This window comes from Lissotriton vulgaris, chromosome 12 (assembly GCF_964263255.1).
Source record: "Lissotriton vulgaris chromosome 12, aLisVul1.2, whole genome shotgun sequence".
NCBI lineage: Eukaryota > Metazoa > Chordata > Amphibia > Caudata > Salamandridae > Lissotriton > Lissotriton vulgaris.
This window is the reverse complement of record NC_141700.1, coordinates 290,841,634-290,864,317: the sequence shown is the minus strand read 5'-3', so window position 1 is coordinate 290,864,317 and position 22,684 is coordinate 290,841,634. Positions and strand designations below refer to the sequence as shown.

At 42.4% G+C, this 22,684-nt stretch overlaps 1 protein-coding gene across 2 annotated transcripts in view; it reads left to right on the top strand.

Moving 5' to 3' along the window:
* IGSF9 (immunoglobulin superfamily member 9) overlaps nt 1-22,684 on the top strand; it is a 517,703-nt gene that overhangs the window by 359,140 nt on the left and 135,879 nt on the right. For both annotated transcript variants that reach the window (XM_086945078.1, XM_086945079.1), the window contains exon 12: nt 3,599-3,749. In XM_086945078.1, coding sequence (XP_086801204.1) covers nt 3,599-3,749 — 151 coding nt within the window. The remainder of the gene's footprint in view (nt 1-3,598; nt 3,750-22,684) is intronic.

The window sequence follows — 22,684 nt, the reverse complement described above, 5'->3', positions numbered from 1 at the left end:
TTCCTAGCACTAAAAGCTTTTCAGACTCCTCGTGTAGCCATAACTGTCCTAGTCTGAACGGACAACTTGACAGCAATGTATTATGTGCAGAAGCAAGGGGGGGACACACTCTCTCCAACTGTTAACACTCGCTCAAGCCATTTGGAATTGGGCGATCCATCACAACATTTATCTCCTGGTAGGTCATCTCCCAGGAGTAGACAATCAAATTGCCGATCTCCTCAGCAGAAGAAGGCAACAAAATATTCCCCCCCAGGTTCTCCTTCCGTACTTCCATCAGTGGGGATTTCCACAAATAGACCTATTCGCCACAGCCAAAAACGCAAAATGCCTAAACTTCGGCTCCAGGTACCCACACCCGCAATCAAGGGGCAATGCCCTATGGATGAACTGGTCAGGGATATTTGCCTATGCTTTTCCGCCTCTCCCGCTCATTCCATGGGTGGTTCAGAAGCTCAGGCAAACATCCCTCATACTAGTTCTGGTGGCTCCCACATGGGCCTGTTAACCATGCTACTCCACCCTGTTGGAGCTGTCACTAGTTCCACATCAAAAAGTACGCCTGAACTCCAGTCTTCTCACACAGAACCATGGAGAAATCAGACATCCAAATCCCAAAGAACTGAATTTAGCGATTTAGTTCCTGAAGTCATAGAGTTTGGGTACTTAAATTTACCGCCAGACTGTATGAATATTCTAAAAGCAGCAAGAAAGCCTACCACCAGAGCTTGCTATGCTGAAAAATGGAAATGATTTTCCGGATATTGTAACACCAACAAAATAAATCCTTAAGACGATTCTATACAAAACATTATCTGTTATTTGTTACATTTACAACGAAGAAGACTGCCCTACATGTCTATTCGTTTGCACCTTGCAGCGGTAGCTGCGTACTTACAAAATAGGCAACGTCTGTCACTATTCAGAGTTACAGAAATCAAGGCCTTTATGGAAGGTGTAAAAAGGGTAATACCACCAAGGATTTCTCCTGCCTCAGTCTAAAATCTCAACATTGTCCTCGCAAGGCTCATGGGTCCATCTTGCGAACCATTACAAAAATGCCCTTTACAGTTTTTCTCATGGAAAGTCGCTTTCCTCATTGCTATCACATCACTGAGGAGAGTTGGTGAGCTACAGGCAATAATGCTAGAAGAACCATTCTTTCAGCTACACAAAGACAGGATAGTTCTAGGCGCCAATCCCAAATTCCTTCCCAAGTTAGTTTCTGCTTTTCATGTAAATCAATCGGTTGAGTTACCAGTTTTCTTTCTTCAACCTTGTTCCGTAGCAGAACGTGCTCTTCACATGCTAGACGTTAAAAAAGCTTTATTGTACTACATAGATAGAACAAAAGACTTTTGCAAAATAAAACCACTATTTGTAGCATTTGCTCCACTTCACAAAGGCAATCTTATCTGTAAATCAGGTATTGTGAGATGGATTGTTAAATGCATTCAAACATGCTATGCTAAGGCCAAAAGGACTTTGACTATACCTCCTAGAGCGCATTCCACTAGCACAATTGGGGCTTTGGTGGCATTTTTAGGTAACATCCCTTTAGCGGATATATGTAAAGCTGCTACATGGTCTACACCCCACACATTTACACTATTGTGTAGATGTGTTAGCACGACAACAAGCTAAGGTACGCCAAGCAGTCTTAAAACACTATTCCAAACACCTGCAACAGCTACAGGTTAGCCACCGCTTTGGGATAATACTGCTTTTTAGTTTATGCAAAGCATATGTATCTACAGCATTCATGCCTCGAACGGATAATGTTACTTACCTAGTAAACATCTGTTCTTGGCATGTGGAGCTGTAGAATCACAAGCACCCACCCGTCTCCCCGTGTACCTGTAGTTGTTGCAGTTCTTTATTATACGTTTATATGCATGGACAGCTCTATACTACACTTACTTACTCCATTCTCACCTTCTTGTGGGAAAACAATCTAACAATGGAGTTGATGACCATACGCACTATCACCGAAAGGAGGAGTCACCTTTCCTTGTGACTAGGAAAGACTTCTTTGTAGAAAAACAACTTGCAAACATCCAGACCCAACACTAGATGGCAGATGTATGTAAAGCAAGTGAATCTATAGCTGTACATGCCAAGAGCAGATGCTTACTGGGTAAGTAACATTATCCTTACCTGTTCACGCTGCACGCTTCTCTTTGTCCTATGCTCTTACTCACTTGGGAAAGCAGGAAGCACACAGGAACCCCTAAGCCAGTCACCACGCTGCTGTCACCATGGCAGCACCGTTGTGATTGGTCTGAGCGCCCTGGTTCAGTGCTCAGACTGGTTCTGCAAGCCTGCGCATGGTCCCCACTCAGGCTATGCATTACAGCCCGATGGAGAACATGCGAAGTTCGCATGACGGTTTAGCTAGCCCAAGACGGACAGGAGGAGTGGATATACCACTCCTCCTCCTGCACTGTGACAGGAGCCCAGCTTCGCCCAACCTGGCTCGGTGAGAAAAATAAAATGATGATAAAATCCTGTTATTATCATTTTATTTTTCCTTTCTTTCACTACTTAGAAGCAATGGGGCGACGCTCCTCCATCTTAGCGAAGGAGTTACCGCTGCAGATTGTATTACTGGCGTGGGCACCGAGGCAAATATGCCCTTAGAGGCACACTGAAAGTGCGCCATAAAAAAGTGGAACACTGTCAGTGCCCCCCACTGTGGGCAGCAATCTTGATGAATGAAAGGTGTACCACGGACCCCCCCAGATGTCGCCCTGCAGGAAGGTGCATTCATTCACTTCAACCACCTGCAAGGTCATCTCTAATCCTTCTTGAAAGTGCAGGCAGGTTACTGCCTACACTGTGAAACACAGAGCAACTTTTAATCAGTTGCTCCGTATTTCACCTGAAAGTGCTTTCCAACGGCAGCACCAGTTCACCACTGCCCTGAGGGCATCCTAGTCATCATAATAGGGTGCATATTCCCTGTTTGCGCCCGGCGCAGAAAGTGTGCCATGATGCAAACAGGGATTATGCGCCCTTTAAGTAATACTGGCCTGGTGGTCTTGTAGAGTGATTGTAACAAGCTGCTGGCTGCATCCATGTTTTTATAAACACATGGCAATGTCACTAGAGTCACAATGACAACTCACCCCAGGCAGCTTTTTCTTTGCCTGCTTTAGAATGACTGCCAGATCACTTTACCTGTGCATAAAGTCGTAGCTCCTTCTATTCCGAGACACCACAATTTCAAAGATATTACTGTTTAGCAGGGTGAACCTGGTATAGATTCTCATTTTTTGCATTGTCCTGCTGTATGCGTATTAAGCCCGAAATTGTATGCGTAGACCCACAAAAATGTGAAATTGTTTGATGACGCAAGTACCCAAATTGGGAATTCCTCGTCATGTTGCCGAAGCACCACAACAACCTGTTCCAGCACCGTCTGTTTTCCTCCTTTGAGTTCAGCCTCACATTTTCCCACAGGTCAGCACAACTCTAAAGAATATAGATAACTATCACTGTCTGCTATTGAGGATTTATTTTTGAATGAGCAAGTCAGTTTTAGCAAGTGTTTCTGGACCTGTTCCTTGAAAAAACTGTTGGATTTTTGGTATTGCAGCTGGGCAGCCCAGGTAGGATTGACACCTACACTGATACCAACAACAGCTTGGTATTGAGACCCCTGACCAAGGAAGAGCATGGTATCTGGGAATGCAGTGCAGCTAATCGCGTGGCACGGATCAGTACACTGGCCTCCATCAATGTTCTAGGTAAGGTTCTTTTTTTCCTTTTTTTTGGTTTGTTTAGACTTTTATTAAATAAAACTGTGGAACACAATATTAATATAAACAGGTACTTCAACAGGGTATGCAAATTGATGCTACCAGCCCTGAAAACGTTTCTGCCTATATTTGTCTCTGTCTCATCAAAGGCATTACCATATATGATGATTCTGCTGATATGAGATTCATAATAAGTTATGTTAGTGGGGAGACACTACAAATATGTCTTGTTCTTAGATGCCCTGAGTGTTATATTCTTTAGAATACCACACTTACAGATATACAGATGCTTTAATAATAGCTCCAGGCCTTAACTCTTCAGGCCCTCATTACAGATAGTGGAGATGCATTTCTTTATGCAATTACACTCCACCCGATTTATAAATCACTCAATGTTTTCACACCTCGTTTTCCCGGGTCTGGGAACACTGGCCAGAAAATACAGGGGGGAAAATTGCTTAAATCACTTTAGACTTAGGCTGCCACAACAACCAGGCCTCATTCTCCGGCCCCGTCAGATGACCTTTTCTGGCAAGGGGAAGTATGCAATGCTTCGCCTGCCAAGACACTCTTTTTTATACATGTTTTATTGAGCAGAGCAGAGAACCAAAAAATAGCATAGCATTGGTCATCAGGGAGGAATAATACTCATATTTCCACAAATAGCACATATATCATATATCATACATACTTAACACCTATACCCTATGTACAATTAAAAGCTGGGACCCGCCAGACCAGGATATATACATCTTTAAAAGTAATGAAGCGAAGCAAAGAGTCCTCAACACCCTACGTTCATAGGTATCAAAACAGCAATTAATTACCCCTTCACATCTAAAAACTACCTAAAGTGACTAGTGCCAGATAATTATCAAGAATACAAGTAAATCAGTAGTTCAATGGTTCCTTTTTCCATTTGACAGATCTTGCCATTACTACTACAATACAAAACCTGTATTTGGCATTAAAAGTGCTGTGCATTAAAGTGCTTAATTTTCTAAAGTGCAAACTTGCTAAAGTGCTAAAGATCTTGTGGTACAGCCAAGTTGTCAAAAAACTTCCCAACCACTGCAAACCTTTTTGTTGCCCCAACCCGTTTAGCATATGCTTCCTCGGATCTCCTTATTCTTGCCATTTTATTTACCCATTTAAGATAAGATGGAGCCTCCTCCAACCTCAAATTTTGGAGAATTAATGAGTGGGCTACTGTAGAGCAAATTGATATATACATCTCTTCAGTTCTGGTCAGTTCTGACATAGCTTTGGTAAGTCCAAAGAGAGCCACCTCTGTTTCGGGGTTGATGTTTTTTTTAATTGACTGGCTTATTGCTAAAAATATATTTTCCAAAAAGGTTCCAAGCTTCGGGCATGTAAAAAACATATGGAGCCAATCTCCCTCACCTTGGGAGAGGCATCGAAAGCATTTATTATCTACTTCCGGTTGACATTTATTTAATTTTTCCGGAGTATAGTAAGCCAGCCATCACGACAGGAAGGCCATCCTTTTAACATTCAATTTAGTCTCAACAGATATTCATCTCCCCTGAGGATCTCGCTTCATCTGGCCAAACTCCCAAGTAAGATCCCTACAAAAATAAATCGCTACTCCTCGCTTTGCCAGACCAGCAGAAGTGAAGAAAGCATGAGAATACATTCTTGAAAGAAATATTGTAGGTAAATTAGTTTTTAAATGTGTCTCCTGTAAAAAGAGTACTTGAGGTGCAAACAAGGCTAGCCATCTGATAAGGGCTCCATATTTTTGTTTGTTCAAAATTACATTCACGTTGAGTGAAAGAATATTACATTTACTCATTGTTGATAAACCCATGTCTATAAGCCCTGCCAACTACAAAAGAACTTTGCTTGCTCCTGCCTCTTATTCCATTCCAAGCCCTGCTACTGCTCATGTTACAACTGCTTACTCCCCCTACACCCTTCCCACCCCAAAAAGAAAAAAAACACCCCCTGAAATGTGGAAAAACCGCTACAATCCACGCTATCCATCTGTCACCCCTCCCATCTATCTTCCTGGGTGTCATAAAATTACACCCTGGGTGAACCCGCTGCCCCCTGACCCCAACAAAATTTAAAAAGTCAATATGCGTGCATGTCACATTGGCAAGAACAACTTGTTATTGCTATTGACAGTTACCTATCTATAAGTGTATTCTCTAGCCCACCCGGTTTGTCGCTCTAGAGGGGGCATCCTTAAAAAACCCAGTACCACTGGTAATTTTCTATACATTTCTGTGTATACACACTAGCCCCTGCTGGTGGATATAGGGGACCCCCCTTTTTTTTTATTATTTGCCAGGAGGTTATCTCCAATTTGCTATACACAATTGCCCACCTATACAACATTCCCTAGCCACCGCAACATGAATTTCTAGAAAGGGTGCGCTAGATGTTACCGTTACTGCCGATTCTGTATCAATACCAGTATTGAAACGCAGGACCCTGCTGAAATTTCCTTTAGCAAAGCCTGGGCCTCATCAAGGTCTGAAAACATAAAAGACTTTCCTTTGACCAGCACCCTCAGTTTGGACTGTTGGGGGATTGATGCATGCGCGCCCTGAGCTTTAAACAAATGTGAAATTTTAACAAACTCTTTTCTCCTGCGTGCGGCAACAGCAGTCGTATCGGAGAATATACGGCGTTTATTCGTCTCATTAACAAAGAACTGTCTCTGCTGAATGGCTTTGCTTAAAATCCTCTCCTTTATGCGGAAATCCGCAAAGTTCAGCAAAATAGTTCTAGACATCGTAGAGCTTGGGAAAGGTTGCGCTGGAACTCAATGGGCTCTTGTAATAGTGAGGTCACTCTCAAATTCAGGCAAAACATTCTGTTTGATAAATGTGTTTACCCAAGCAAGGGGCAGGGACCCTTCTATCCCTTTAGGGACCCCAACAATTCGGTGGTCAGACCTCCGAGAGTGGGTTTCAAGCTCTTCTAGCTTGTTTTCAAGGTAGTTCTTTCTTTTAGCCGCCTCTTTAGCCTCCCCCATCGCCAGGTTCATTTGGTCTTCGAAGACAGAGATTCTGGCTTCCGTCTCCTGCAGTCTAATGGGAAATCCGGTCATCACTTCCTCGATCTTTCCCAGTCTCTGATGTAAAGCCGTGATTTCCATTTGCTGTTTTTTTTTCATTTCGTGGACTTCCTCCAGAATCAGATTAAGCATGTCATTAATATCTAGCTGAAAGAACTGTATTCTGCACGGATTGGTGTCAGTACAACGCGTTGTGTTACAACGCATTCCGTTGCAACGCAGATTTTACAACGCGGGATCCATTACAACGGATGTCATTACAATGCATGGCATTACATCGCAGATGCTATTACAACGCATGGCATTACATCGTAAGTATAGGTAAGTATACCTTTTTTAAAAAATGTTATTTAGTTTATTGTAATTATTTTTTTTTAAATAATTTAATTAAAAGACATTTAAAAAATGTAATTAATTTAATTTAATAAAATAATATCTATTTAATAAATGTAATTTTATTAAAAATTGTAATTAATTTAATTTAATAAAAAAAAGTAATTAGTTTAAAGTACATATTTTTTATAATGAAATGAAATTAAATTAAAAATATTAATTTATTTAATTTAATTAATTTAATTAAAAAATGTAATTAATGTAAAATAATTAATTTAATTTATTAAATATATTTTAAAATGGTAAATATAATTTAATTATCCCTAAACCCAAACCCTGCCCTAAAACCTAAAAACACCCCTGTACCCCAAAACCCAAACCCTGCCCTAAAACCTAAAAACACCCCTGTACCCCAAAACCCAAACCCTACCCTAAAACCTAAAAACACCCCTGTACCCCAAAACCCAAACCCTACCCTAAAACCTAAAAACACCCCTGTACCCCAAAACCCAAACCCTGCCCTAAAACCTAAAAACACCCCTGTACCCCAAAACCCAAACCTTGCCCTAAAACCTAAAAACAACCCTATACCCCAAAACCCAAACCCTGCCCTAAAACCTAAAAACACCCCTGTACCCCAAAACCCAAACCCTACCCTAAAACCTAAAAACACCCCTGTACCCCAAAACCCAAACCCTACCCCAAAACCCAAACCCTGCCCTAAAACCTAAAAACACCCCTGTACCCCAAAACCCAAACCCTACCCTAAAACCTAAAACACCCCTGTACCCCAAAACCCAAACCCTACCCCAAAACCCAAACCCTGCCCTAAAACCTAAAAACACCCCTGTACCCCAAAACCCAAACCCTACCCTAAAACCTAAAAACACCCCTGTACCCCAAAACGCAAACCCTACCCTAAAACCTAAAAACACCCCTGTACCCCAAAACCCAAACCCTACCCTAAAACCTAAAAACACCCCTGTACCCCAAAACCCAAACCCTACCCTAAAACCTAAAAACACCCCTGTACCCCAAAACCCAAACCCTGCCCTAAAACCTAAAAACACCCCTGTACCCCAAAACCCAAACCCTGCCCTAAAACCTAAAAACACCCCTGTACCCCAAAACCCAAACCCTGCCCTAAAACCTATAAATACCCAAACACCCCAAAACATTTTCCTCAGTACCCCAAAACATATACTCCTATACTCATACTTATTTAAAAAATCACTTAAATTAATATATTTAATTTATAATATTTAAAAACAAAAATAAATATTTTTTTTAATAATTAATAATAATTAAATCAATTAAATAATATTAAAAAAAAAAAATACTTACCAATACTTACGATGTAATAGTATGCGTTGTAATAGCATCTGCGATGTAATGCCATGCATTGTAATGAAATCCGATGTAATGGATCCCGCGTTGTAAAATCTGCGTTGTAACGGAATGCTACGTAAAAGTTGCGTTGTAGGTGTTACATACCATTCTGCACTACCCTGCACAGTTCTACAACCCGCATCCATTCTCACTCTTCTCTCTAATGCACCGACTGCTACCTCATACATCTCTGGTTGACCACTAGTGTCACTTCTGCCCCCTAGGTTCACTTTTGACCCATGCAACTTGATATTTGCATCTGTAACCTGTCCCAGTATTATACTTCTACCTGAAGTATTATACTTCACTTTTGTATTTTGCAATTTACTGTAGGTATTTGCTCTACTGCACACTCTTATATCCTGGTTATGCTGGTTGATCACTAGTGCCACTTTTGTACTTTGTAATTTATTGTATGTATTTGTTTCCTTGCAAACTCTTACATCTGGGTTATGTTGATTGATCACTAGTACCACCTTGTATTGTGTAACTTATTATATGTATTTGTTTTGTAGTGTAGTTCCTAGTTTCCCACTAGGCCCTGCGCATTGGAATAACATAAACAGTAGTATCGACGTAGAAGTGCGGATCTTCCAGGCCTCCACTGACTATGCTAAACTTAATTGGGTTTGTTACCAACTAGCTCAGAGGTCACTGGAAACTTTCTTCTCTGCATAGGAAGTGATCAGCTTCCCTGGCACAGACAAGAAGGGATTCAGCTTTCCAACAACCGTGCAACATGACAACTTTGCTCCTCAGATCAAGAGTCAATCTCTAGGGTCGTGTGAAACAATAGACATGTATTTCACTCAGTCAGGTTAGTGCAGTTTACTTTCACAATATGTAGAGAGCAGAGAGACGGGCGTTTGTCAATAAAGGGTTAACATTTATTGAACAGTCTTTCTTCTCGTACAAGAGAAATGTATTGCTACAATTGCAAGACTTGTTATGATAAAAAGTACGTACAGTAAGATAAGTATTGCGAAATAATACTGTAAAAGCATTGATATGGTTTCTTAGCCATACAATGGTTTAAAAGTAATAAAACATATATACAGTCATATATACATTAGGCTAAAATACTCAACTGGTGCTTCTAACTAAGCCTACCCCAGTGTGCCTGACCTAAGCCTAACACGTGGAAGGGGAGTAAGTAAGTAGCTTTAAGTTAAGTTGGTTTTGCCAAGGTTTGCTTCAAGAATTCTCATCTAAGGGTTTAGTCAACACCATACCTCTGAATAGAATGATGGAGGTCTGGTATCTCCTTCAGGAGGCACTCGGTATCCCAGTCACCCGCGAGGGCAGACTAGAAACGCTGGAGCTGGATTTCTCTGTTCAGCGCGTCGAGGAGGAGGAGGGGGTACAGCGTCCGTGGGCAGCTTGGCATCTGCTGGGCTCTTTGCAGAGGGACGGCTGTTCAGCTCCTAAGCTCACCACACCATCGTTCGCGCTTTAGCAGCGATAATGGTATCAGTAGCTTCACCACCAAAGGGACAGCAGCTGCATCAGCGTACTGCATACAGCATACAACAGCAATGGGACACCAGCAATTGCTTAAGGCAACGTTGGTAGTATTTATACCTGACAGGTGCCTGGTTTGACGCAAGTTTGCTGGACATAAGACGTCAATTAAAGATGTCACTAGGAAGTGATAGCTATCAGTTGCTCATTAGAGTTCCATTACTAATCAAAACACAGCAAGCGGGGATTTCCAGGTTTGCTGAGTTTTTATCTTGTTGAAGAACTCTGAGTGTTAATCTAGGAATATCAGATAGTGACTTCTGCTCTGTCATTGCACTAATTGGTTGCAAAGGAAGTGGCAGAGAACTATTATGGAATGTGGCTCTGTTTGTGAGGCCAGAGATGACTTTCTGAATATCGCACTTGAACGGTTATGCCAATATAGGGAATAAATGGATTTATAGCCGAATAGGGGCATAAGGTCGCAGTATCGATCAGGAACCTAGATAAACACGCAACACCCACTCCACGTTTTCATGTCCATCAAATTACTAAAACTAGAGCAATAGGATGCATGTGTAACATTGCCCACCCCAAAATACATAAATGCATTCGAAATAGGCGTATATTGTAATACGTGAAATTTAGGTACTGTACGTTTTTGAAGCATAGAAATCATCCAAAAATTATTGCATATGAAATCAATGAACGATTATGCATAAAGAATTACACATGAAGTATCTCTGAAACAGAAGAAGGGCGAGATAAATCATCACATATAAATGCATTGCAATAAATGTGCTAGAGGCTGATGTAAGTTTGTTATGTCTCTAGATGTGTTTAGAAATAGAAGTGTGAAGCTTCTGTTCTCTAAGAATAGTTTTTACCTTAAGCAAAGAATTGTTCGTGCCAAAAAAGGTCAATATTAAAAAATGTCCAATTCAAAAGAATTAATGCTTGAACGGGGAAATAGAGTTCCAACGCTTTTAGCAGTTTTTGTTGATCAAAACTGAAGGCCGAATTCAGAGTTCATGGGAACGCTGTGTGTCGGAAAGCTTCTCCAAAGTTATTGTTTCTGTACGGGTGAGAACATTGTATCAGACAGGCTCTCAAAGAATTGGTCTACAAAATCAGGTGACAGTTCAACCAAATTCGATAGCGCTGTAACTTGGCAGGTGTGAGAATGATTGCTGTCATCATAGTCAGGATCAGCAAAGCTCACAACAGGTCGTACCTGGGTGATGTTGCTTTTGTCACTCGCTCTACTGTTACCACCTAGTCGTGGTACAGGAGTCTCAACGAATGCCGTCATCAGGATTGGTAGCCGCTGGGGACAACACAATGCGTGAGCCGTTATTTGACTGAGCAAAGTATCGACGTCCATTGGTACTGCTGATGGAAGTGAAAGACAGATGTCCAACACGCACTCATCTCCGCATAGCATACATGGAAGTACCGGTAAGATACAGTTCTGCCATATAGGTCTGAATGAAAGGAACCAGGTCATGTTTAGATCTCTCAGCCTGGCCAATCCGAGGACGTTAGTTATCCTGTCCCGGTAGCGCATTGCTAGGATTGTCTCTTCCATTCCCATGGGAGCTATGTCTGAGTTTCGGCTTGCCATAACGAAGCAGGACGGTCAAAAATAAAATCCCTGCTACAAGTCCAAAAAATAATTGTATGCCGCCAAAAACAGAGTGTACAAAATTAGGAACGATTCCCAAAATTGCTTGAAAAGGTGTTAGCAGTCCCGTAAAAATCGTCTTAAATATGCCTGGGATGCTTGTGGCACTAGACATGTTAAGGAGTTGGCTGAGCATTTCTACGAAATGCACGGGGCAATTTGTTGATAAAAGTTCATGAACTTCAGTAGCTGTCCTTGCAACTAGAAGATCATACGTCTCTTTTGATGACGTTATGGGCACTGTTGTCTGTAATAGCACAGACTTCATTTTGCTTAAAGTATCAATTCGTATAGAATAGAGATTCAGACGAGGCCAGATGGGAGTCACTGTGTCTGCAGGCCCACTCGGGAACAATGCTTGTATACAGCATTTGACCATGGATGTTACGCTTACTAGATCAGATTTTACATATCCTTTACCCAATTGTTCATACTGGCCAGTAGGTATGTATTCAAGGCACTTTTTAAATCGGAAAGTTGTTATCGGAATAGTGATAATTCCGTGTATTATCCATTCAATGACAGGACTCTCTGACATTGTCAATGGTAATCTCTCAAGTTTTTCGATGCTCAGGATTGTATAGTCTGCTCCTTTCTGTGCCAAACTGATCTGTTTATCAGTAAGGTTAAAAATGGAAAATATTGACGTTGTGTTGATTAAACGCCAAGGCACATATCCTAAACGAAGATTTTGCAGCGTCCAGCCCAATTGTATAATAGAACGTAATTGAGATTGGCCATGTTGTAACATTAGCAAGTCTTTATCTATCACATCAAAGGCAGAGGATACAATATTGTCCAACGAATATATTCTGGAAGACAGAGTCATTAACCCATTGTCTACTACAGAAAGTGATTTTTCCAAATTAATACGATAAATTTCTCGTATTTTTTCAGCTGTTTCAATTTGTTTGACTTTCCAAGCCTCGTTGTACGCAGCATAGATACTGGTCGCTATGAAACGCTTTTGACGCTGTTTGCGTGGTCCAAGAATGAAATCGTGCAAATCAGCACCATCTTTTAGTAAAGACAAGTGTTGCTTAATTTCAGCCAGTGTGGATGATGTTAGCCATTCAAGGCAGAGTTTCCCTACACTGTATGTTGTTATTATCCCTGGATGTTGTCTCTGGGAGTATCTCGGGTCTAGTCTGGTCATTTTTAACCCCTGTGTTTAATTCAGGAATCTATCTTGACAGTTGTTTGTGTCAGTAGGCCAGATTAACCACTTTTTCCAATCAGGATGTGTTCTGTTAAAATGTAAAATTTGTGACACGTCTAACTCAATATCTGCAGTTGTATTTTCAGGTATTGGCTTTGGTATAGACGGTGTTTTAAGGTCTTTGATCTTAGCTAGGCCAAGACAGGATGTTTGGTGTATTGTCATTTAAAAACATCATTTGTTCTGGTATCATGCAGGTTCTAAATAGTGCTTCAATGCCTTGTACCTGCCAATCTTTTGTACCCCAAATTGTTTTCGTTTCAATGTCATTTTTCCAATAATCAAAACCAAATGTCATAATTTTTTCATAAAATGCTTCTGAATATATCAATTTAGAATTTGTCAGCATTGTTTTCATTCCTGTTTTATCTAACAGTTTGTAATAAAACGTTTCTGCATTACTGGTGTTAAACCCTGAGAAGTATTTGAATTTCTCAAAAAATGCTTTAGAACTGCTTTTAGGTGGTGTAGCACAATGTTCCCATTGATTATACATAAAAACATTTCTAGGCTGTGCAGATTTATGCAAGTAATGATCACCATAGTGTGTGTAACAGAATAACTGCTCATAACTAGATGAACCTTGTAAATAATCATGATCTGTGAATCTAGCTGACATTACTAAATCAGACATCATGTCATTAATACTGTTAAAGTCCCAATCATCAGAGAATGTACTAGGTGTTACAAAGTCACTTAAGGAAACCTTCAGTTGATGAGGATACTTCAGGATTTCGACCGGACCATATATTTCATAGTCTGTTTTCTCCCATACTACCCCACCAGGTATTGGAATTGCTGTGACATTTACTGTTGACAGTTCTCTTTTCTTCACATGGGATGATCTGTGTGGTTTGAGGACTAGGTTGATGTTCTGACTTGCTGTGTCCATTGTAATATATTTTCCCTCAATGAATTTTCCCAAACAAAGTACCATGATGAGCCAAAGCAGGAGGAAAAACACACCTAGACCGAACCAGAACTCTAACCAAGGGGAAACAAGGTAGATTTCCTTCAGTTGATGAAAGAGTTCCGTTGCTTTTTCTTTAAAAGTCTTTTTTGTTTCTGGCATCACTTCGGGGTCGTTTTGATCTTCAGAGAAGTTGTCGAAGTCGATGAAATAACCAGAGGCAGTTCTGTCAATTGATGGGATTGTTCTTTCAATCTGTCTCTCGGTAGCACTTTCTGATGCCACATTAGTGTAGACTGGTGTTGTTTCTTGATGAACTGTTTCAATCTGTGTTTCAAGAGGCACGAGTTCCATGGCATTATTGCATAGTCCTTCACCGTGCACTGCAGGCTGATCGAATGTGATTAGTCTTTCAGTTTGAACCTCTTGGATTGTTGCAAGTTTGGGTATTCTGTTGTTTCTTGGGAGTCCACTGGGCCTACTGTTGATTATAGGCCACATGCTTGTGGTTTTACCAGGTCGATGGACACAACTCTGTTCTCCTTTTTACCAGCAAGGGGCGGTAGTACTACTGATCTTGTTCCGGTGACTGCCAAGACAGGTACTGCTTTTCTGTAAGAAGGCCCAAATTCCTTCTTCACTGCGATCTTTTCTCTGACTAGATACCCAATCTTTGGAATCCAGACAGGCCTTGCTGGGGCTGTTGCTTGTGGTGCCTCGTCAGTGGTAGATGGCTGTTGCTTTAACTTTATGTTGCTTAAGGATTTTCTTGTTTCATTCAGTTCCTGTAAAACAGCCAAACGATCCTTTACATCAAAGTCTGTTGTTTTTTCTTGTACCACTGACATCTGACTATCGAGGTCCTGAATGTTCATTCTAATTCCGAACAATAGTTCGTATGGGCTGAAACCTTTTAGAGAATTTCTTGGCAAGTTATTAAGACTAGTCGGGACACTTATTAAATGTTTGACCCACCCAGCGCCTGAACCTAATACCTTCTCTGTTATAGATCGCTTTATGTCTCGGTTTTTTCTTTCAACCACACTATTCCCTTCGGGGTGCGACGGACAAGAATACCGCAACCCAATTCCCATGCTGGCCATGGCCTCCTTATAAGCTCGAGAGCTGAAAGCAGGACCCTGGTCAGAATGGAACGTGGTAATTGCGTATGTGCCGATATGGACTCGCAAATCTTTTATAACCGTTCTAGCGTCAGCCGAGCGCAGGAGGCTACATTTTTAAGTGTGTTTAGCCTTAACTGTGTACAATGGGACGCACTTCTCTTCTTTGATTGCGCAGATAGACCGCCTTATGCTGTCTAGCAGGGATCCTGAAACTACACTGGCCTGTTCATTACTGCGATCTCTGTTGCAGTTTTCACAATTTTGAGCAAAACATTGAATATCTATGCTCATTCCTGGCCACCAGTACTCTGATTGTAATTCTTTCAGAGAATCCTTAATTGTTTGGTGTCTCAGACCCAACCCCATGTGTGCTTCCAGTAAGAGGAAGCCCCTCCTGCTCCTGTTTGGAATTACTCTGCCCCCCCACTCCAGGGATTCGAGCAAAACGAACGGAGTTTGCATCGATTACGTATGCATAATTGAGTGGATAGTTCACGGGTAGTGCTGCACAGTCGCCTTTTACGGTTGTTTTTACTGCCAGCATGGTTTCCCCGTCTATGTATTTTTCTGTACGCTTTTTTGTGGCTACGGAAGCCGGTTTAGTTGCTTCCGCTGTGGCTGTATTAGCCAATGAATTCCCTGCAACGTGAACGCCATCACGTTGAAGACTCTGTGCGTGTATCACGTGAGTCTTTTGTAGTTCTTTGTGTAAAAGAGCTACCTCGTTCCAGAGCAATTTATGCTTTATTGTGGCACCTGTGTCATCTTTGTAATCGTTTTCAATCCACCTCTGCAGTTTATTGTTGTAAGAGTTGACGCAAAAATGAGAATCGCACACGATAAGTGTCGGGAATTCACGTTCTGCATTTTCGAGCGCCATCTTTAAACATCTGATTTCAGTTCTCTGAACCGAACAGTTTCTTACAGATTCAGTTTTTGTTACTTTCGGTCTGAATTTACCGCACAGCCAACGACCTTTAATTATCGCACATGCTGCATCGTAGGATTTTCTCTCTACGTTGAAATGCTGTACAAATCTATCTGTATAGATTATACAGGCGTATTGTGGGAGAGGCAGAAGTTTGATTGGCAGAGGATATTCTTCTTCATATTCTAAATCATTCAGTTCTTCGAATTGCGGGGCGAAATAGTATTTCACGTCTTCCGCTCCTAGAGAATCTACACACTGTATCCATTTCGGATCCAGTGACACTGTAGGCAGGTTTACTGGGCTGAATAGCGCTTCGAAGGCGGATTCCGCTGTAAGGATATTAATCCTTTTACCATGTGCTAGTTCTCGTTCATTTGCTAATGCAATTTGCACTGCTTTCACAGTTCTTTCTGTGTGACTGAATGTTTCTTCTGCTTGTGTGTACAAGTGAGATTTAATTGAAATAGGTACCTTTTCTCCCTCATTAGAGGTTAGGTACGTGAATCTGCATCTTCCTGGGATGACTCGGATTACAAGATCGATCGTGTTGTCACGTGTATCTAATTTTGTTTTTGCTAACATGTCTGTTTGCAGTGATCTCAAAATTTCTGTGTGTTTTTGAGTCCAATTGATTTGTTTAAAATCAGGTTTAATTAGTTCGTAGAGAGGTTTAACTCTCTCTGCGTAATTTAGAATGTAAGTTCTTCTGAAATTCAGAAAACCTAGTATGGATTGTAAATTCTTCAGCGTTTTTGGAGCTTGGAGTACAGCGCACTTCTCTAAGAAGTTGTCCGCTAGGCTTTTCCCTTCACTTGATAATTCGTATCCTAAAAATAGTACTGCCAGATGGGCAATTCGAGACTTTTTAAAGTTGAATTTGTAACCCTCTGCTGCGAACCCAAGTATAATGGAGTTCACTCTTTTCAAGTGAGTATCCAAGTCGTCGTCTGTGAGATAGATATCATCTACGTAAGATAATGCCTCATTATCTTATATTTGTAGTAACTCTGTTACCCTAGCTGAGAATAGTCCTGGGCTGTTCTTGAACCCCTGTGGGAGTCGACAGAATTTTTCTGCGACCCAAATGCAGAGAAAGCGGTCAAATATCTGCTTTCCGGTGCAATGTTTTGACAAAAGAAACCATTAGATATGTCTAATGTTGTTTTATATTTTTTCCTAACTATCTTATTCATTAGGGCTGCACTATGCGAGTTTTGTACTGCAAAAGTTTTGCAACATGTATTAAGGTGTCTGTAGTCCAAAACTAGATGATATGAATTGTCTGGCTTGGAGACAGGAAACAAAGGATTGTTCATCTGAGAGGTGCATGTTTCAATGACCCCCTGGTATTTAAGTTGATCTAAAATCTCCCTGACTTGCTTTTTAGCTTCTTGCTTAATGGGATACTGCCGTTGGGCAGTTGGTTCACTTTTTAATTGGATTTTGTGAGGAGTTGAGTCCTCATCCCATCCTACATGATTTTTATATAATGCAGGTGCCTGGGCCACTGCCCATTTCCTTGCATATGTATATTTTTTGTGAATCGGAATGTGATTCGAGAAGGCAGGCATAATCATTTCTTCGCCACGAGGGCACTCCCTGACAAACTCCGGGGGCCAATCTTTTTCAGCTAACAGAATATCATAGCCTTTTGAGAGCTTATCCCAAAATAGACCTTTTATTTTCCTAGTCTTATCACCCTCTATACGCAATGTTATTTCGTATATTTTATGGGGCTCGCTAAGTCTGGTGTCGGCAGTTTCAACCTGAATGTATTCATTCGTGTCCACTGTCTCCAGATGACTCATCAAGATCTTGTGCGCTATACTGATTTCTGCTGCACTGTCCAACATTGTCAATGCCCACTCCCCGTTTTTCAACTGTGTCCTCAGTATTCTCGGCATGGTTGATTACTCTAATACTGGCTACCTTCTTTTTCTGAAATTGAGATTTTTTACTCTGAGCAGGTTCCTTGTCTTTGGACTTGGTGTGCTCTCCTGGGTCTGACCGTCCTCTTCTTTCCGAATTCTGTGGAAAAGATCGAGAGGGACGTGTATCAATACTTTGATATCTATCAGGTTTTTTCAGATTATCCCTATTTCTAAGGTTATATCTTTTCTCAGAGGGCTCCCTCTGGGGAGACTGGCGTTCTCGAGTCGGAGTTCTTTCCCTCCGTCGAGGAGACCTTCCTCTGGACTGGAAAACTTTTTCCTTGGGAGTGGATTGTTTATTTCCATCCCAGCTCTTTTTAGGAGTGTTTAAATTATTTTTAATAAATAATTTTTCAGGATTTTCGAGCAGTTGGGGCTTTACCGGTTTCCCACCCAAGCTGTCTCTACCCAATTCTTCATAGCATTTCTCTAGGATTTTGGCAAGCTCAACAGGATCTTCTATAACTGTTTCCTTCAACTTCTGGCGGATCGCCACAGATGCTGCTTCTCCTTTTATATTGGCTAATAATATAGCCGAGACCTGCTTGAAGTCTTTCAGTAATTTCATACCAAGATTTAAAGCGGGCTCTGGACCGTATTCATTTTGAATCTGTTTTAGCACTTCTGGTATTACCGCCATAGACGGAACACCGTGTGTTTTTGTGTAAATGGAAGCAAAGACTGTACCCCAAGTGTCGCAGTCCTCCATGTGTGGTGCGATTCCCATAGGAAGGCAGATTGTCAAGATTCTGTGTTTCTCTATAGGGGTAGTATCAGGAAATACTGCCTCTATTTGAGTGATTTTCTGTGCTAACCAGAAAGGAATTTGTTCCCGTTTTACGGGCGTTTTACCAAGACATGACTGTATGTTCTGTGGTGTGATTTTATTAGTGTTCCCCTGAAGAGGGGTCAGCTGTGGTACATTAACAGCTGGCTGGACTGTTGCAGTCCGCATTACATATTGGACTAATTGCCTATGTATTTTTATTAGTGTTTTTAGCTGTACTAACAGCTCTTCCTTTGACATTTTTACAATGTCCGGATGTGGTGTGTAGCTGGCTAGAACCGGCCACGTTGCTCCTGGTCTACCTAGTGGACCGAGCCTGGTAATTTGATCATTATGTTTTAGGGCGCCATTAAACCAGAGCAGGTGCTCTTGGAATTTAAGTGGAATTTCAATCTCCTCGAAAGGAGCGTACTCTTCCGGAGGTTCCTCTATTCTGTAATAGTGAAACTCTTTTGTTGTAGCGTTTGCCGCTGGAAAGTTTATCCATGAATAGAATACCTCTGTCTGCCGATACTCGTGAGCCTCTATCACGAAAATTACTGTACCACCTTGAGGTGTCAGTCCGTTCTCTATAAGTTTTAAAGTTATAGATTTTCTTAAGTGGACCGGGATGATAATAGCATCCGGGTCTGTCTGTAGGAGACTCGAGTCCTCCTCTATTAGTTGGGTTGCCAGTCTAACTGCTTCCCTTTCTTCTTCACTGTCTGTCATTTTTTATAAATGCAGGCTTTGCAGAGTTGGTCTCCAAGGAGACAAAGATTAGGTGCACAATATTTTGGAACACTGTATCCTTCAACGTTGAATAAACCAGAGCTTTACATAGGAATCTCTTCCTACTAAGGTCGGGCGGATTTTAACCTTTCACCCACTCCAGACGTCTATTGGAGTATTTACGGGAGGAAGGGGTCTGTGTGAAATATGCACGACTGAGTTACTCTAACGTCCTGCATTATCGCCTTACCAAACGTTTGGGCGCCATGTAGTGTAGTTCCTAGTTTCCCACTAGGCCCTGCGCATTGGAATAACATAAACAGTAGTATCGACGTAGAAGTGCGGATCTTCCAGGCCTCCACTGACTATGCTAAACTTAATTGGGTTTGTTACCAACTAGCTCAGAGGTCACTGGAAACTTTCTTCTCTGCATAGGAAGGGATCAGCTTCCCTGGCACAGACAAGAAGGGATTCAGCTTTCCAACAACCGTGCAACATGACAACTTTGCTCCTCAGATTAAGAGTCAATCTCTAGGGTCGTGTGAAACAATAGACATGTATTTCACTCAGTCAGGTTAGTGCAGTTTACTTTCACAATATGTAGAGAACAGAGAGACGGGCGTTTGTCAATAAAGGGTTAACATTTATTGAACAGTCTTTCTTCTCGTACAAGAGAAATGTATTGCCACAATTGCAAGACTTGTTATGATAAAAAGTACGTACAGTAAGATAAGTATTGCGAAATAATACTGTAAAAGCATTGATATGGTTTCTTAGCCATACAATGGTTTAAAAGTAATAAAACATATATACAGTCATATATACATTAGGCTAAAATACTCAACTGGTGCTTCTAACTAAGCCTACCCCGGTGTGCCTGACCTAAGCCTAACACGTGGAAGGGGAGTAAGTAAGTAGCTTTAAGTTAAGTTGGTTTTACCAAGGTTTGCTTCAAGAATTCTCATCTAAGGGTTTAGTCAACACCATACCTCTGAATAGAATGATGGAGGTCTGGTATCTCCTTCAGGAGGCACTCGGTATCCCAGTCACCCGCGAGGGCAGACTAGAAACGCTGGAGCTGGATTTCTCTGTTCAGCACGTCGAGGAGGAGGAGGGAGGACAGCGTCCGCGGGCAGCTTGGCATCTGCTGGGCTCTTCGCAGAGGGACGGCTGTTCAGCTCCTAAGCTCACCACACCATTGTTCGCACTTTAGCAGCGATAATGGTATCAGTAGCTTCACCACCAAAGGGACAGCAGCAGCATCAGCGTACTGCATACAGCATACAACAGCAATGGGACACCAGCAATTGCTTAAGGCAACGTTGGTAGTATTTATACCTGACAGGTGCCTGGTTTGACGCAAGTTTGCTGGACATAAGACGTCAATTAAAGATGTCACTAGGAAGTGATAGCTATCAGTTGCTCATTAGAGTTCCATTACTAATCAAAACACAGCAAGCGGGGATTTCCAGGTTTGCTGAGTTTTTATCTTGTTGAAGAACTCGGAGTGTTAATCTAGGAATATCAGATAGTGACTTCTGCTCTGTCATTGCACTAATTGGTTGCAAAGGAAGTGGCAGAGAACTATTCTGGAATGTGGCTCTGTTCGTGTGAGGCCAGAGATGACTTTCTGAATATCGCACTTGAACGGTTATGCCAATATAGGGAATAAATGGATTTATAGCCGAATAGGGGCATAAGGTCGCAGTATCGATCAGGAACCTAGATAAACACTCAACAGTTTCTCTGCACATGTGTACCACTATAGTTCATTCCCCCATACCCGCCTAAACCACCATCGCAACATGGATCCTATCGGCAATCACACATATAAAATCAACTACCCACCGTCACTCACCAAAAAAGCCGCTAAAAGCTTTAAACACAACTTCCTTAGGTCACACCCTGAATCCCCCTTTGCTGACACCTACTTCTCACCGGTCAATGGATCCCTGAACACTGATATCATCTTCCACACCACACGCAGAGCGCAATGGAGAAAAGCGTTTCTCACTTTACTCACCGTCTCCTCCACCAGGAAATCCGCTCACAGCCTAACTCTCTCCATCACACCGTCCCAATTCTTTCCAGGCAGAGCCACCATCACTATTTACAATAACGGGATTGTCCTATCTCAATCCACAGACAGGAACCTGGAACTACTAGACAACTTGTTCCCCACTTTCAAAGAGCACCTCTCCAATTCGCGGACCAACACTCATATCTCCTCTAGTCCCACCAACCATGACCTCACAGCTCCTACCACCCATAACCCTTCTAACCTATCTCAGCGCCAATTACTTACTACATACTCCTCAATCAGGGACACACCTACCACCCCTGGCCTCACATTTCACACCCACAACCCCTCTATCCCAGTTCAGCACCAGGCAGTCGTAACACACGCCTCAAACACAGACACAGATCGCTCCCCCTCATACACCACTCACACCCCCACCCCTTCTACTAACCATCGGACCTCCACACATACCATCAACACTCCTCTCACACCTACAGCGGGCATTAACACTCCGCTCACCCCTGACAGCACAGCTCCCACCCACAACACACCTAACCTAGTCCAGGACCAGAACAACATGCATTTCGTCAATTCCCCCCCTTTATCCCCCCATTCTCAGTCCCCATTACCCTCTAACCAACTACGCAGAACACACCTCCTCTCTTAATTTGACTCCCCCACCCCACAACAGGACCATCTCCAGTCCCACTTCCCCTCCTACTCTCAGCCCCCACTACCCTTCCTGCACCCCCACCACTACTATCAGTCTCCCAGCCTACCATCAATGCCCTCACTCATACCTCCAACCTCCCCCCTACCTCATCCACACCCCTCCCGCCCAAAACCTCTATCCTCCCTAACACCATCCCGGACACTAACACAACGCAGACCTGCTCTAACACCAGCCCACTCTCCCACCTGCACGCGAATTCCCTGGTCAGTCATTCACCTCTGACTGCCACCCCCACCTCCACCACCTACCCCACGATGGACAACATCATGGCCACCCTCATGCAGATCAAAGAAGACATACACATCATCAAAGAACGACTCTCCACACACCACATATACCCCTCACCCACCTCCACCTCCCCTCCCAACTTGTCCCCTACCCCTCCGGCTGACTCCCTCACTCAACACGCCCCAAACCGGGCATCAATCCCTGCTCATAGGCGCAGCAACTGCCCTTGTCCCCCTCGTCGCCCCAGCAACCCCTCACACAACTACACCCCCCGCCCAACTTGTCCCCCACCCTTCCGATTAACTCGCTCACTCAACTCTCCCCCAACCTGACCTCAATCCCAGCTCGCAATCGCAACAACCGCCCTCGTCGCACCCACAACCCTACTTCTGACCTCGACACACTCACCCTTC